The sequence below is a fragment of the Tyto alba genome, unplaced genomic scaffold (assembly GCF_018691265.1).
Source record: "Tyto alba isolate M040663 unplaced genomic scaffold, T.alba_DEE_v4.0 Super-Scaffold_45, whole genome shotgun sequence".
Classification (NCBI taxonomy): domain Eukaryota; kingdom Metazoa; phylum Chordata; class Aves; order Strigiformes; family Tytonidae; genus Tyto; species Tyto alba.
This window is the reverse complement of record NW_024881321.1, coordinates 16,691,233-16,709,147: the sequence shown is the minus strand read 5'-3', so window position 1 is coordinate 16,709,147 and position 17,915 is coordinate 16,691,233. Positions and strand designations below refer to the sequence as shown.

Here is a 17,915-nt window from a genome sequence, read left to right as displayed (position 1 = left end):
GTCATGTAACAACATGATAACTCTGGAGAAGGGGGAGGGAAGTTAAATTCTACTTTTGAAAAGTCATACTAAGACATACCTAAAATATCAATCTGTTAAGTAGGTAATTAAAGAAAGGGGAGTTGCTTTGTGGGGGCGGTTGGATTTTTTTTTGTTGTTTTGGGGGTTTTTTTGTTTGTTTGTTTGGGTTGGTTTGTTTTTGTTGGTCTGGGGTGGGGTTTTTTTTTTTAAGATTTACTATAGTTCTTGAAAAAATATTAATTCTACTGCATAGGTCACTGTTTTCCAACTACCTAATCTTTTAGGAGTCAAAGTTGTATTTTAATCACAGGAAGAAATGTGACGTAGCAAGCTAATAAACACTCTATAGGCTAATACAGAAAAACCCCTATATGGTATACATATCTTCAGGTAGCAGATGCACAAGCTTCTGGACTTCTATAGTAATGAATCTTAAAGACATACAATTAAGCTGTCTGTGCTTAGGAAGAATAAGCCTTGCTTTGCATGTGATGAAGTTAATTTAGCTTATAACAATGTCTGTATACGCTGAACTGTAAGATCTCTGCAATGGAACAGCTTTATCTTTCAATTTATCTTCAAGAGATAGCTCAGAAGTCTTGATGAACAGCTTTGTCCTGCTGAAGCAAAAACGGGGCTTTTAAAAGGATCAAGATACAGAGCACTTTCAAGGACATGAGGTCCTAAGAATAACTCCAGTAAATAAAAATAACTTAAGGAAGCCCACAAACCTTAAAAAAATTAAAGGAAAACCAGTACATACTCACATGGAACATGATTGCGATGATCCTGCCAACAACGCATGACTTTTCTTCAGCTTATTAATTTTTGCTACTGCAGAGAGTAGCAACTCAGACAGAAGAGGTGGTTAAAACAACAAACCTGTCCTGTGTGAGATGGGTATGCAAACAATGCCTAAAGAAATTGTTAACATAGCTGTCCAAGAGACACAGTAATAACCAGTACAGGTGGTTTCTACAGAGCATGTGAAGCAGTCCCTACCAAGAAGCACTTTCATTTGTTTACAAACACTGTGGACAGTTGGATGTTTCAAGCAAGAAGATTCTGAACTTGCCTGACCTGCACCATTTAAAATCCAAACTGGTAGAGAAACTAAAGATCTAATGACAAACCTCAGTTTTATGACATTGAGCTTCACTGTTATCTTCCATTTAGAATGAATAGCAGCTTATAGGTGTTTGTTTCAGTGACTGCTATCTAAATTTCACGTACAAAATCTGGGTGACATACTTTTTGAACAAAGTTAGTGACACATAATACATGGTAGGGATTAGTTGATCTTTCAAAAAGCTTTTGGGGATAAGAAGATAAACAACAGAAATGCAGGGAAAACATTAACCAGCCAATCAAGCAGAAGTAGCATGACTTCTTCATACTGTCTACAGATAAGCCTGTGGAAAAAAGTGATCCTTCTTTTAACATTATTTACAAGAACTTCATCTTTGAAGGATCAGTTACACAAGCCACCACTTTCTGTTCATATCCTAAGGTACCTATAGGCCCCAGTCAAACATAAAGCTACTATACTATCATGATGTGAAAACCAATTCCCTCAAGTTATTTGGACAAGGTGCTGCTACTTAGTAAAGATGACATTTTGCTTCAATCTGTTTACATAGTATGCATTCAAAAATTATTGTTCAATACATTATTTATTGAATACAACTGCCTAAATATCAGAATATACATCACTGAATGAATAAAACATCTCTCTTAGTATGTTCATATGAAATTGGTAATCTGCCAAGGACTGTAGATGGGGCACTATGTGCCACTAAAATAATAAACAGAAGTGTTGAGCTACTTCCAAAATAGGGAAGCTGTGCAAGAAAGGTAGGAAAGAAAAGCTCTGGCATAAGTACTTCTAATGCAGAAGAAGGGGGGGGGGGGGGGGGGGGAATAAAAAGCTCTTGCTCTCTGGATGTGAGCTGACTAGAATCTTCAGTGATACATTCTCAGGTGAAAAAAATCCTTGAGATCATTGCATTAGAGACCAGAATTAAGCCATTTGGTACTTGTGAACAACTAGCAGTCTATATGAGTCATAGCTATATACTAAAAGAAGTATAAAGACACTGGATAGAAAGGGGAACTTTCATCCATACCTAAGTTTTCTTAAGTCTCAGAAATGCTAAACTGCTGTCCCAGGCTATTAGTTATTGCTAATATGTTTTCCTTTGCAGCTCTTTTCCTGAATGAGATAAATATTAACAATAATGAAAGAAAGAAGGCACATATCTCACATAAGACTAAGGCTTCATCCGTCCTTTCTAGAGAGAGATGTGAAGACCAAGTAATCAAAGCACTGCTCAAAAGAATTGGTGTCAGAGGGAGGTGGGGAAGGGTCCTAGAGTGAAGTCTTTAATTACAGATGTGCAAACTTCAGAAGAAATCTTAGGGAATGCAGTTCTCCCAGAGTAGCAACAATAGCCTAGATTTTACAACATTCAGGTACAGCTAGCCCCAATGGTTCCTTTGAGTGCAATAGCTTAGTTCATTCTTTGAAGACTATAGAAATGTTTTTCCTCCAGCAGGGAAACAGTATCACAGACAAAATTGTTAGGTATGTCTGGCAAAACCTGACAGCTACTAATCCCGATTCAGAGATGAGGTCTTAGAATTGAGATCTTTGTCTTACACAGATCCAGCTTTGACTGTAGGCTAACCATAGCTTTTAGATAACTGTCATACTATAAATTTGATCGCAAGTCCTGAAGGCAACTTTACAGAAAAAAAAATAACTAAACAAATGAAGCCCTGATAAAACCATATCAAGACCAAATTCCAGGAAAACATTGCCAAGAAACTCATAGCCAGAAGAAGAAAGTAATCCTTAATCTTCTAGAGCTACAAATAAAATCAGAATTTCCTTCTCAGACTCTGTCCTAGCCTTAAGAGAAACATGCAAGTAGCAAATCACATCTGTTTGAGGGAAGATTCTAACCACTTTGGAAGCAAACAACTCTGAAATTAGTACACTGATGTTCAGCATGGGAACACACACATGAGTAGTTGGGTTTGATTCTGGGAAGCTCCTAGTAATACAACACTATATCTGGGTTGTCTTCTCTATCTGTACCTCCAAAGGTGGTAGTGCCAACATTATCTGTACTTGAAGTACTGAGTACTGTAAAAGAAGGACTGAAATGAGTCAGTACTATACATTTGGTAACAGATCAGTCAGCACTGCAATACAAGAACATTATTTTTACCCCTTCTACCACCTCTCCCCAGTCTGTTGCTGCTGCACCTAGACTCAGAGGAACCACACTGGTCTCAATCACAGTTTTAAGAATTGTGTACAGAGAGCCAGTAACTTAATGGTAGTACTGCTGAACCACTTATATCTTTTTGATTTTGAAGTGGTCAGTGTGACAAAGACCTTTTGACACTAGCTGTGTTTATCAGATTACGTTCCAGTGCTAGAAATCAGTCTTCACACAGTTCTCTGCTACAAGTTGTCAGAAGCATCTCACCACCCTACTGGGTCTGTGTTACAGATTCAGCAGGCTTTGATTAAATGCTAATTCAGAGCAGCAACAATTAGAAGAGAACTTTGTTACAAAGTTGTAGAGTTTTAACGGCCTTACTCCTCAGCCTACTAAGAATTAAATGAGGGCCAATAGAAGCTGATACACACTTAGAACCTTATGCCCCTTCTGAACTAACAAAGTATATTTTTATAAATTGCCCTGTTTGGGGCTGGCCTAGAGCTCCCGTTGGTCTGGCAGCAGGAGGAGCTGCAGCCCCCTGAGACCCCAGGGGCTCCCCAGGGCCCAGTGCCCTCACCTGTGTGCGGGGGCGGGGGGAGCACAGCTGGAGGGCTGGGCCCCGATTGGCTGATGGTCCATGTCATGTGACATTGTGCTCACTATATAAAGGCAGGAGTGGGCCTGGAGGGGCTCTCACTTCTGGGAGTGTTGCTGTGGGGCCTTTGTGTTGGGGATGGCTGGCTGGGAGCAGGTGGGTGTCAGTTGGTGGGTGGTGAGCAGCTGTATGGTACATTACCTGCAGATACTGCTGTCAGCGTGTTGTTCTGTTACTGTTATTAAGCTGTTTTTCTCTCAACCTGCGAGTCTCCCTTTGCCCCTCCGATTCCCTCCCCATTCCCAAGTGGGGGGAGGGTGGGTGAGCAGCTGCTGGGCATTTAGCTGCTGACCAGGCTCAAACAACGACAATACTGAGTACAAATACAGGTGATAAACATTTCAAAGATGTCTTATGCCTTAGCATCAGAAATAAAAGTTTTTCTAATAAAAATGAATTAATGAATTGTCTAGAGATAAAGAACAGGTGGATTTGTCAAGTCTCAGAAAATTAGTTTCTACAAAGCTATGATGACAGTTCAATTTTTACAGAACGAAGCTTCCTAGCTGGTACAGTTGGATGCTTATAAACTCAGTTGGCTGATAGGCCACCATACCAGGCTACTGCACCCACTTTCACGCCAGGCTAGGTCTGTTGTGCCAACAATAAGTTTTGTTTGGTGGGGGTTAGCCATACCCCCCCCAAAAAAATAATATTGTAGTATGTAGGAAAGAAAAGATTTAGTGGGCTTGAAGACCTGACTTTATATAACTGATATTCAGCCATATCATCTCATTGTAAGAGCATTCAGAGAATAGAACTGTGTTGTTTTCTTTTTCACTAAAGAGTAGATAAAGGCTCATGAGCAGAGAAAACAATCTAAGTGTCCTGTGTTCACACTCCAAAACAGGAACAGTAAAATTAGAGCTCATTTCCTTTGACCAAATTAAAGGACTACAACCATCCTGTCACAAAATAACATAGCTGATGTTAGGCAATGGTTGTCTTGTTGAATTAATTCAACATTTAAATTTTCCTAGAGTTGGCATAACATATTACACAAGTTCAGATTTTCCTTTAAACTTTTTCAATTCTTTGTAGGCTAGATATGACTTTCCTGTGAGTCTATACCTAATTCTCTCATACTTCTCATACCTTTATTTCTGGGTGAACATTTCTATGTATAAAATTTACTCAGACCTATTCAGCCATGAACATCCAGAAAAGCCAGCAAAATTATCCTCCCCCAAACCATTAGTAGCTAATAGAAAGATGTGGACTAAGTATGTATTCTAGTTCCTTTCCATGTTTCACAAAGAAGAAGAAAAAACCACGCTGAAATGCATTAGGAAGAGCCTTAATTATCTGCAAGAGATGAAAAAAATAAATGCTTATTGGAAGCTGTTTATTCTCACAGAAAAAAAAAGATTGTCTTAACTTCAGTGAAGACTGTATTTCAAATGTCTATATTAGTAGTTTCCTAAAGAAGTTTTAAACCCAGCACTGATGCTTTGTTGATAAACTATGTAGAGAACGGAAATACTGCAACTGTTGGAGAAAACTTAAAACTTAAGGAATATTGGATGGGAAACCAGAGGAAAGATTTGAAGAGGGTAAGTTATTAAATAACAGGCAAGAAACTTCAGCAACTACGTTCCACATAGCTGGAAATAAAGAATGATTAGAACACCACAAAAACAGTAAAAGAAGAGCATAAGAGCTTAAGTAAGACTTTAAATGAAACTGTCCTTTATTTCCTACTGATAAATTTCCTTTCAATAAACCTTGACTTTATCGAAGGAGCTCAAATAAATAATTACCCCAGCATTATACCTTGAAACCACTTCTTCACAAACTGCAAGAGATACATAGGTTTGCTAGCTTTAGTGTACTAAGTACATTAGATCCTAAAGTACCCTCACATATTGATGATGCTCCTCTTTACCCGATTATCTGAAACAGCCTGAGGTACCTTGTTAGTGACACTCACCAAGTCACTAGGTCAAATCTGAGCTTGCCAGAAACAACATACAAACTCTTTAGTCCCTCCATACACAAAATACCTCATATCTGGTCACATTCCATTAAATATCCAAAACTCATCATCTTTGTGTGTAATAGGTAGGGTGAAGACTTGGGTTTGAAGGTTTTTTGTGCATGTGGAAGAAGTGTAGTAAGTGATCTTACCTGAAACCTGGAAATCCTAAGGAATCATTTTTATTAACAACTGTAAGACTTTTTTTCTTGTGACATTTCAACATCTGAATCTCTTCCCTGATTATAATTTTTTTAAATGAGGCATTTATTCTCACTAATTGTCTCTCATTTTAGGCTTGATTATGCAAACAGGGTAAAAGCATTCAAAGAACCATCTCATTTCAACACAAGCAACATTCTAGTGCTTTCTCAGCATCAAGAGAAAAGCACAGTAAGCTTCAAACTTTGAAAAATAAATCAGTGGCAAAGGTCGATGCTGCCACCATGTGGTACAAAAAGAACAAAATTATCAGTTTCTACATTTAATAAAGGTCCACGTACTAAGAAAAATGTTTCCAGCACAACTTTAATTATTGTTATCTACTAACCTGTTAAATTGCTGCAGCAAAAATTAACACAGATGTCAGTCAAATCTCAGAAGGCTGAAGCCCTCCTGCAGAATTTTATTAAATTAGAGCACATTAAATGCACAATGAAGGAAAGTGCTCATGTAAATTGAAGTTAACAGGTTTTATTTAATTTCCATTATGACCAGAGATGATAACACAAAATAATGCTGAAGAACACAAATGGACAATTTTTTTGACTACTTTTTTAAATTCGATCAGAAAGAAAAGAGCAAATAATATTAAACATGATAATCCTGTATAATTAATATATCTTTATACCTGATTATTCCATAAGTAGATTTTGAGGAAAAAAGGTGGTAAATAAAGAATCGTATCAGAAGTAGTAAAATGACAGTGGCATCTAAATCCTTGATAGCCATGACTTGGATAAATATACTCTGGGTACCTGAAACAGTCTTTTCACAACTTCAGATTTATGTGGAATTAAGCCAAAATACAAATCATACTAGCTGTATACATACTAACAATACTATAAATACTCACAAATACCTTGAACAACATCCTCCTTATACTGTTCCAACTCCTTTACTCTTTGAAAATAAAAATTAAATATATTTAGGTAATTTGTTTCTCTACTTCTGGCATTTATATCTTACCTGAAATCAAATTATCTTTTTTATTTTATATAGAAATATATAGGGAAATTAAAATACAAGAAGTGGAAAAAGCATAGCAGAAAATTTGCAACTCCAAAGAATTCTTAAAAAAAAAAAAAAGACAGCACTTTTATAAATTAAAACAAAGGATGAAGCAAATTACTACCAAGACATCACCATCTCAAAAACTATACACTAAATCATCGTTGTGTCTTCAACTACTGCTGGATGGACCTTCTGCCTCAGCTTCCCCACCTTGAGCCTTGTTCCTCACAACACAGCTGGTAAGCCTGTCCTGAACAGTCTCATGAGCAAATCTTGCAGGGTAACCATAACATAAAATTAGCTGTTATGCAAGTACATATATAGCATGCTTCCCTTTTCCCTCCCACCCTGCCCCTTCATCCTCCCAGTAGTTTTTATACAGCAAAGCTTTTATACCTGATACAGTATAATGCTTTGGAGAATAAGTTTTTTGCAATAGATATATATATTTACACAGTTCCTTAACTGAGGTAATTAAGGTGCACAGACCTCTGTCAGACACTTCAGTTGGGATTTGTACCCACTTAGTTCTTCTGTTAGGCTTTCCTTTTTCATCTGTAGATCACTTAGCTCTTTTCTTAAGGAATGGACTGCTTCATAGAATCGGATCTAGAAGAACAGTATATATATATATATATATATTAAAAATTGAGACTAGCAGAATTGCAATTGCAAAACTACAATCCCAAAACCAAATCAGCTCAACATTTAACGTCAATAATTCACCAAATGATTTCTAGTGCATACCAGGAACTTGGTGGGGGCTGGGGGGATGTGGAAATGTAAAAGCAAAGACAATGTCTTTCTTTAGCCTTTGACAGCAGTAGCTAAGAAATAATGTCTGTGTTTGGCATAGAATTCAAAAAAAAAGAGCAATAAAGGTAAAGATATACATTTCCATCCAATTAAGGCAGCTCCCAGTCAGGCTGCCCAATTAAAAAATACAGCTGCTAATGGACCACTTACTCCCACCCTCTTACTTGTGCCAACTCTAGAGCCTATTTGATTAACAGCGTAAAAAGAAGAAAAAAAAAGCCTGTTTAGCACTAGCCTGTTTAGCACTGTTTAGCAATAAACCAACTTAACTTGCTACCTTCCCGCAAGACAATATGAATTTTTATGGGGTGTGTAGAAATGATGAGAGATTAGTTTTGTTTTCTGACAGTTCAGTGTGCTGAATCTGCATGAAGAAAAATGCAAGAGCAAGCACAGGAACAATGCAAAGAAGTGGTAACAGCACCGTGACACACCCCACACACACACTTTCAACAGTAACATGTTGCTATATGGATTCATCTGCATCATGCAACTAGGCCTCTGAAACTCTTTTCTGTTAAATTAATATTGAAAAAAAAAATAGCCTTGTAAAAGGATTTAAAAAAAAAAAAAAAAGGATCTATAACACATACTCCTATTTTTCCCAACTCCGGTCATTGTCATAGTTTCAGACAATTAATTTTCAGATCCATAAAACTTTTCCAGAGCATTTCTACTAAACAAGAAAAAATACTAGAAAATACAGTAGTAAAACCACAGTAGTAAAAAACAGAAACAAAACAAAGAAGAAAGAACTTTTTTGATATACACCCACACACACACAGATTATTGCTCCCAGATTAACTTGATACTTTAAAAATGTTTGTTTTGGGGGATGAAAAGAATAGATAATTAAGCAGTATTTTCATGCAAAAGCTACTCCATACCCCCCATCATTAATGCTTTGTTTGATACATGATTAAAGAAGAAATACAAGCAAGAAAGCACAGATAAAGTAAGCATTCAAGAGCAAGCTGTACTACACTTCCACGTAGAAGACAGACAGGTCTCTGTTTTGCTACCTGTAAATAGCAGAAGACAAAAAAGTTCCAGGTATATTCCATACAGTTGACAGCATACAATTCTAAAAAAACACAGAAGCCATGAAAATTTATGATGTAAACATAGGTGGAGTTTGCTTTACACAATAAAGCAAGTGGGCAACATGATTGGAAGATTATTAGTACGGCAGAAAAGTGAAATTTTCCAAAAAGTGGGGTTTATTTTTTGTTTGTTGTGGGGTTTTTTCCAAGGTTTTTCACAGACCATGCTTGTTAAAAGTTGCAGTTGTTTGAATTTGTTATACTCAACAAGAGAGCTCCAATTTTATCCTTACCTTTAGTTGCAAAACAAACATAAGCTAAAACAGGATATATGCTATAAATTTAAAGTTACTTTTTATTGAAAAAAAATACAAGCTTTCCCAAAATATAGTTGCTATTTTAATTTTTTTTTAAGATGGTAACAAGAGATTCTCAATTCATTATGCATAAGTTTACACATAAAATGAACAAACTTAAGGATTGTTTTTAAAACTACAATCCAATTAAACCCAAATTAATCACTTTTTTGGTTCATGTTCTGCAAATTCCAAATGACAAATTGAACTATCAGATGCTACAGTTAAAACTACAAATTGCCTTTTTCTTCTGGGATGTGAACCAACTGCTTATTATTGCCTTATTTTACAGCTTCATTATTGTTTTTCTCTTGCAGTATTCTATTCCTTCAATATTTCAGGAGCTTTTTCACATTCATCTGTGAAATCACATTGCTTCTAATGGGATTGCATTAAATCAAACAGTGAAGTTAGCTTTGTGGGTTCTTTCTAATTTCCGAGGTACAACAGACTTAAACTACTTCCTTAGGAAAAACCCCCAAACTTTAGAAATGTGCACGCAAAGCAGCGACTAAGTACTATTTTAGTCTCTTAGCTACAGCTTCCGTTGACTATAGTTTTCATCTATCTGGATTCTTTAAGAACTTGTCTGATTACATCTGAAACCAAGCAACTGAATTTCAATCAAATACTTTACTTTTCCCCCCCAAAAAGTAATAATATTTTTTTCCTTAAAAAAATAACCTTGATCATCACTAATTGGTAACCATTTGAAACACTGTTTTGTTTTTTTTATTTATTCACACCCAGTTTCTCCCTTAAATTTTTATATTTTTACTGTGATTTCCCTAGAAAACATAACTTACACCATCATGACACATTCCCAAACCACAACAAACCTAAAATAGATTACCCAGTATCAAACCAAGATGATATGGGATACAGGTATTAAGGATAAACATATCTGCACAGCCTTCCCAACAACAGATCAGTCCATGGTAATAAGAAAGTGCAAATGAGGGGAAGGTTGTAGCAAAAGTTCAACTGTTACTGTTATTTAGCTTGCTTGATGGTCAATAAACATTCATGTAACTCAGCAGCTCAAACCATACATTGCTTCTTGTCAAGTTCATACACCAAAACCAAAAAATTAGTGTAATGGGATTTCAGAAACAACTGCATATCTTAAAAATTACAAATTTATATAGATGTGCTGTGAGGAAAAAGTTACCACTTTCTACACAATTTTTAAGAAACTCTGAGCATAAGCCCACCACTTTTTACGGAAAACTAGCTAAGCTAAAAATGGGTGGGTGCAGAGGATGAGAAAGTTGGCTTCTGCTAAATGAAGTTCTGTGAAAGTAGTTGCATCAGTGAACTGCCCTCTTAAATAGCAACTGCGCTGTAGTTAGCAAAATGATGCAACTGAAAGAGATGGAGATTCAAACTGGATCAAACAGAATTTACAGATACCATTTTTACACAACCTGGTGAAAAACTTTTACAGAAGAGTACACAAGAGGCTTACTTTACTGGACAAATTAAGTCATTTGGCTGCCAAGCACCAGTTCAACGACTTTAAGTGCTTTAAAATTTTGCATATACTGTTTCAAAAGTAATTTCTATAAATGGTTAAAAAAATCTAAATTTTTGCATATAAGTTCAAAAGAAAAAAGCATGTTTTTAAGAGAAAGATGCTTAAGACATAATTTTTCATTTGTTATCATCATTAACATTAAATATTGCTTGGTCTTCACTCTAACATGTCACTATTGCACCCCTTTGTGGAAGAATAGTGAAAAACATCTCATATTTGTTTTAATTCTAGCATTTTAAACTTGCAATATCTCTATAGCCAAAATCTTTATTTAAGCACTTCCTGCTGTTTGTCCAGTATACCAGGTTTCAAATAAAGTATAAGCATTATATATACATTTACTTCTATGCTGGAAAACTGTAAGGCAGTATTTTCTAATTGATAATTAGAAAAAAGAGTGGAAATTTCCTGGTCAAGTTTTCTCTAAGCTGAACTCTCACGCCAAGGAGAATTTTACCCTAATATCAGTAGGCTATACTACTAGTCTGCACATAGATCGGGAGCCAGAGATTTTATGAGACTGAGAAATGCCCAATTCTTCCTTAGGTAAGCAAAGCAGAAAACAGCATCGGAAAAATTACTTTTTGCCTTCAACATCCATTTCCTAGCCTTCAGAAGTCAAACAGATGCACAGACAGGATATGCAAAACAGTTCTGTAGCCTCCCAGCATCTGTATCAGCTGAATAACTCAAAGTAATGATAAACAATCATTGAGTTTAACTAATACTGATTCTGTTGCCAAAAGAAGTTGCCAAAGAACTTGAGAGAAGGAGCAGAAAACAGCATCTTACTACAGTGTATCTTTAGAATGTCTTCTACAGAAAAAAATAAAATAAAAATAATTTGGCCAAAAAAGGACCAATTCAAAAGTAAAAAGTGACGTATCTTTAAAGAGGAAGGGGGCCTCACTGAATACATAACTAAAAGAGTTTGATTCACAGACAAAAGTCGCATTTATTGGTTGAACACAAGAGGAAAAGAAAGGTAGATTAGGGGTAGAAGGTGGCTGTTACTTGCCTCTCCTGCTTCACATCTTTTTAGAGCCCCTTTTTACTCACAAATACAATCTAAGCACTCTAACTGTGCTGTGAAAGCTTCACTTAAAGCAGCTGGGAAGGTTACTAACTCCTGGTGTCTGTCCTGCCTAGCTACACCACAACCTTTTGTACTGACTGTCAATCAACTCCTGAAGCACTGGAGCTTCCTGCACATCAATTTCAAGCAAGCTGGCATGGATTTCAGTTTGTGTTAAAAATCTGCTTTATCAACCACGGTGGTGCAGAAGTCAACAAAAACCCCTCAAATCCTTCTATAGAGGGCAATGAGTGCGGTAGACAGCTAGGGGTTAATAACCTAATAGGCTGCAAGCTAAGTGTCCTTGTTTATCACTCAGAGCCTTAAGATTTTCCTAGCACTTTCAAAAGTCCAAATTTTAGAACTTTTGAAAAGATGTACCCAAGAACATCCTTTAGATAATAACGACAACTTTTACTTCTCTGTACATATTTAGAGCACAGTATTCCATGACTTTCACCCAGCAAGAGAACTCATTCACGCAGCATTTATACTTTAACAAATACACTAAGCTTTTTAACATTATGTTATTTGCAGTTTCCTTAATAACTAGCTCTATAGATAAGTACAATGTTAATACTTTGGTGAATTAAGGTTCATCTGTCTAAATCTTCTTCATTCACAGAAGTGAGCCCAGATGATCTAAACATGTCCCATGGCCTGTGAAGGCATAGCCTTTTATTGCAAGCAGAGTATACCCCTGCCCCTTCCTCTACCCATAAACTTTAATTAACAAACTTCTTAAATCAAGAAAATAAGTCCTAAAGTAGACTTTGAGGTACACTTTATTGCCTGCTTTTAGTCAGGTAGGAAAGGGCCAGATGGAAAACATGAGGGAAATGTAAGAGATGTTTGCAAGAGCCATCTCACCTTGCGGTTCTGGCAAGCTGAGTTTCAAATTCCTATATTCAGCCTGCTGTATTTCATATCATCAAAGTGTGCCCACCATTTAATTGTAACACCCTATCTAGTTAACCTTCTTAATACAGATCAGCAGTTTAATCTCTTTAAAACATCAGAGTCTGGGATTAAAAGGTTCCCCTCTTTACTGGAATCCAGTCGTAACAGACCGATCCAGAAGCACATCTGCCTCTGAAGTTCCTTTATTTCTAGTTAGGGAAGAATAAGTATTCTAAGAATACAGATAGGCTTCTATTATATACGCATCCCTTTAAATTGTAAACAAAAACAATTTACTACTTGTGGTGTGTTGACCCTGGCCAGCAGCCAAGCACCCATAAGGCTGCTCGCTCACTTGTAGCCTCCAGTGGGAGCAGAACAGAGGGAGTGAGAAGAATGAAAGCAAGAAAACTGAAGTGTCAAGTTTTCTCTACAGTTTAATTAGTGAAGGAAGGAGAGAGGTGAATTAAAAAAAAAAAAGCCACACAAAGACAATGACTAACCACCTCCCACAAGCAGACAGATGGTCAGCCAGTCTCTGAGCAGTAACCACCTTGGAAGCCACACCCCACCTCCTCTTTCTTCCTCCACCTCCCGTTTATATTGTTGAGCATGACCTTAGGTGGCATGCAATATTCCCTTGGGTAATTCAGGTCAGCTGTCCAGCTGTGTCCTCTCTCAATCTCATGACCACCCCTAGCTCACTGGGGACAGGGGGAGGCAGCATGGGGAAAAGAGTAAGCCTTTATAAGCTAGCTGTGCAAGCACTGCCCAGAAATAGCCAAAACATTGGTGTCTTACCAACACTGTTTTAGTCACAAACCTGAAGCACCACAAGATTCAGGCTCCTGTGAAGAAAGTTAACTCCATCCCAGCCAGACTCAAGATACAGTTATGTTTTAAACCAATAGAAAACACAATACTCACAGAAACATATTCAGGGATAGAAAGCTGACCGTCGGGAAGAGCCTTTAGCTTCTCATAGCAATCATCTGTTAATTCCAAGTCTCGCAAACTACGACGGATATCTCCAGCCCTCTCCCTTAGTTGATGATTTGTTTCCTCCAGTTGCTTCTGTCTCAATAAAATAGTTTCCATTTCTTGTTTCATTAGAGCCTGGTGTTTTCTTCAAGATTGATTTGAAAACAGAAGACATTAAGTAGCAAGCAATACAAGTGACAAACTTTCACAATACCCTGGCAAGGGACTGAGTTACAACCATTAGGTAGACGGTAAAATTTACAGAGAGTTTAGGTAATTAGCACAAGAGTGCATACCACCATGGTTACACAATCTTATTCAGACACAGTATATATGAAAAGACAGGAACTTCATAGTCATTGACGATACAAAACTGGATCTGAGAAGTAACCATCTCCACATATGCTGACCTGAATTTATAAATTAGTCTTAAATTACCAAAAGGTTAAAAACATGAAAAAGCAGAATATACTTCCACACAAAACCTAAGGAACAAGCAAATCACCAAACAATGTAATAGTAACTTCAATTTGTGTATTACCAAGTTTCGGTCTATTTCACACTCAACCCTTTATTTTCTACTGAGTGTAACATACAAAGTTGGGGTTCTTTTAAAAAAACAAACACAAACACTACTACATTTGAACAAGCAACCTTGTTTCCAGCCTTAAAACACTGTCATTACTATTAGCACCAGTGTCAAGGTTATATGACAAGAGAAACTGCATGTCACTTATAAAATTAAAAAAACACTTTCAAACATTTTCTTTACTTAAATCAATGGTGACCGACCACATTTTTGGAGGTTTTAGCTGTAACTCTTGAAAACATATGCAAATGAAATAATTCTCCAAAACTCAGTAATTCCTACATTATTTGAAAAGTAATATTAAAAACTAGCTAGTACTACAAAGTGATGTCAGTCCCACTGGTTTCAAAAAGACAAAAGAAAGTCCCAGGTCAGCAAAGCAGTCACACAAGGGCATATTCTACACATAGTGTACAATTCTGCTAAATGGGGCTGAAAAGTGAGGTAAAGACAGACAGGTGAACTAGTGAAAAGATTGGGGAAAGGAAAGTAGTTCAAGTTTTTTTATGCCTATTAAGAATAATTTGCACATCAGTACTTTTTTACTGAGCACTCCTCAGATAATTCAAGTATGGCCAACATAAAAATATTCCACTCTCGTGCAAATAACCATGCAGAATGACAAACATTTTTCTGACATTCAGCTGCTTCCAGTTGAAAGACTTTACTGTAACTAATCTCAGGTCTGGCTTCACATCCCTAAATCTGTTCTAGACTTACTACAGAATATGACTTGGAATTAGTCACATCCTGTAAACTGGTGCATCCTCTACTGTAACATGAGACTATTAAGTAATGCTCTTCCTTCACAGGTGTTAAAACATTTAACTTGAAGTAATTTGGAGAACCCTGCTAGACAGCCTATTTTCAGCTATAGGTTAACTTAAAATGTTTCAGGAACACAGGATGAAAAGTAAGTTTCTACGTTATCAACCAAAAGCATTTCTGACCAATAAGCAATCTTAATTGGAAATGCTAAACATTATCCCTTTATCTTTCACAAGTCATCTAGGCTACTGAGTTATTAAAAATTCAGTTTAAACTGATGGAAAGTCTGCCCCCTCTACCTACTCCTTTTGCTCTTTATTGCTTTTAAGAACATTCTTACTCACAGTTCCTATTAAATTTTGAATCCTGGTAACTACAAAACCAAAACCACAAACTGCAGCCAGTGAGAGTTTAATTCAGATTTACTTATATGCAAATTAAAAATGTACATTCAATTTTTAGAATGGAAATACTAATATAATCTGCAAAATAAATCCTACTCCTGCAATTCGTAATCAGTTTCCTTTAGCTGTCCATTAATTAATTTGAGTTCATATTGGTAAATTATTAAAAATGAAGTTCTTAGTTTTACTTCCATCATACCTCGCATCTTCTTGCTGTAATGCCAGCTGACTATCCAGTCGTAAAGACAACAGCTGCTTTTGATGGATTGCATCATTAAGCTTCTCTTCTAGCTCTTCAATCTAAATATAAAGAATATAAGTGTAAAATGAAGAAAAGAAGCCACCTTGATAACGTTTAAAAAATATTTTACAAAAGGAACAACTTGAAAGAAAAAAGTGGAAAGCCCAATGCCACAGGAAGTATATTAATGATTGTCTAACAAGAACTCTAAATATACTAAGACTTCATAAAATATGATATGGATTTTGTCCTAACTAACTAAAAATAAAAAAGACTTAGTTCTAAAAATTATCTTTTTCAGCAAAATAGCTACCTGATCAGCTAATTTTCAAATGAGGCTTCAACTCAGCACAGCAACCTAGTGAAAGCCACAGTTAATATACAGTAGGTTGTAAATGTGGACTGCACACGTAAGTGGCAAAGCTTTTACACCTGTCTTAGTTTCATGCATCTTAGTGGAAACTGTACACAACAAAATCTCCTATTATTAGCACGTTGATATATTCTAGCTACAACTTCATTAATAGACCACTGAATAATATTCAGATTACTTTTTCTAGTATTCCACAAGCTCAAGTTAAAAGCCCTATTAAGCTGCTTACAACAGTGACAAAACCATTCTTCATTTCTGAAAGCAAACAGCTCTTTCTCCTTTGTTTTTAAACAAGGAAAAACTAATTTGACCCCGCATCATTCATTTATAAGTATGATGACTTGGACAAGCCAGCTAAGCTCTCCATATTTCTGTTTCCTCATTTTCTCATTAAAAAACAACAAACAAAACCAACCAACCAAAAACATACAGAAGGCAACTAACTAGGCTTCCACCATGCAAACTACAGAAATTCTCCTCAGAACAGAAGTTTCTACCATACTCCAAAAGCACTAGAAACAAGAAAATATTATACAACGAAAGGAGCAACACTTCTTACCTTGGTCAAATATTCTACTTTCAAGTTGTCAATCATCAAGTTTTTCTGAGATAACTCTATTTTAAGCAGCTGAAGATTATGGAGCAACTCTTTCCGTTCAATCAGCTGCTTCGTGACTTTAACAGTACCTTCTCTCTCTTCAGAGGAAGAGACATCATCAGTTGGTATTGTGGTTTCTAAGCTAATATCTTCAGACTCCAAGGAGCTAGAAATGTTTACTTTTCTGATTTCCTTAGAGCTTTTATGTGACATTTTCTTCACTATTTTTGAAGTTATAATTTGAGATGAACTCCTTGAAGAATCAGCTGCAAGAATCAAAACAATTAAGTAAAAGGTATTATATCGTTATGGAAAATTAACCAGTTAAACAAGACCGCTAAGCAATACTTCTAGACATCACATGACTATGTATTTTTGTTCACCCAAGGAAAACAATTTTCGAAGCTCTTAAGTGGGCAATTGCCCGAGGACTCTCTTCCTAAATAATTATTAGCAAGACTGCAATAAACTAAATACCGGTGTGAATCAAGCTCACTTGTAAGACGTTACAGCTAAATCAAGATGTGCACCTGCCATTCACGCTGTCGGAAGAGCAATGCCCCGAAAACTCCCGAGGCGTACAGTGCCAGCGAACGCGCAACGTGGGGCACCGCGAGCCTCGCCGGAGCAAACGGCAGAGGAGTAACTTCAGCGGTCACCTTCCTCTTGCCTGCAGACGTAGCGCTGCTGCTCTCACCCGGCTCGCTCACCGAACAGCCGCAGGTGCTTTTACAACCGCCCGGCACCGACCGCGGCCCTCACCGAGGCGGCGCACGGGCTAACGCGCGCTGCTGGGAGCCCCACAGAGAGGGGAACGCTGCGCTCGGAGCCCAGGCCGGCGCCAAACCCCTGACAGCACCCACCCCCCACCCCCTTTTTTTTCCCCCGTTCTCCGCGGCAGGAGGAGATGCCGCTCTACCCGCTGCAAACCCCAGCGCTGCGGGAAAGGCAACTGCCCGACCGGTAACAGCAGCGGGGGGGGGGGGGGGGGGGAAGGCTGCCGCGAACACCGGGGGAAAGGCCCTCACCTCCGGCGGCGGCGGCGCATGCGCGGCCCCTCAGGGCGGCTGGGGGGGGGGGGGGGGCGGGGCCGCGCGACGCCATCACCACGGCGACC

General features: G+C 37.5%; 1 protein-coding gene across 7 annotated transcripts in view; it reads right to left on the bottom strand.

Annotated features, from left to right (window-relative positions):
- Positions 1-17,915, bottom strand: part of PIBF1 (progesterone immunomodulatory binding factor 1) — a 124,545-nt gene that overhangs the window by 105,655 nt on the left and 975 nt on the right. Inside the window, exons 1-5 of one of the 7 annotated variants that reach the window (XM_042805807.1) lie at positions 17,827-17,850; positions 16,760-17,064; positions 15,786-15,886; positions 13,772-13,970; positions 7,607-7,726 (exon numbers count right to left, since the gene is read on the bottom strand). In XM_042805807.1, the coding sequence (XP_042661741.1) occupies positions 7,607-7,726; positions 13,772-13,970; positions 15,786-15,886; positions 16,760-17,011 (672 nt within the window). In that variant the 5' untranslated portion in view covers positions 17,012-17,064; positions 17,827-17,850. Of the gene's footprint in view, positions 1-7,606; positions 7,727-13,771; positions 13,971-15,785; positions 15,887-16,759; positions 17,065-17,294; positions 17,764-17,826; positions 17,851-17,915 lie in introns of those variants that run through there. The other 6 variants (XM_042805808.1, XM_042805803.1, XM_042805802.1 and 3 more) reach the window with 6 other exon arrangements.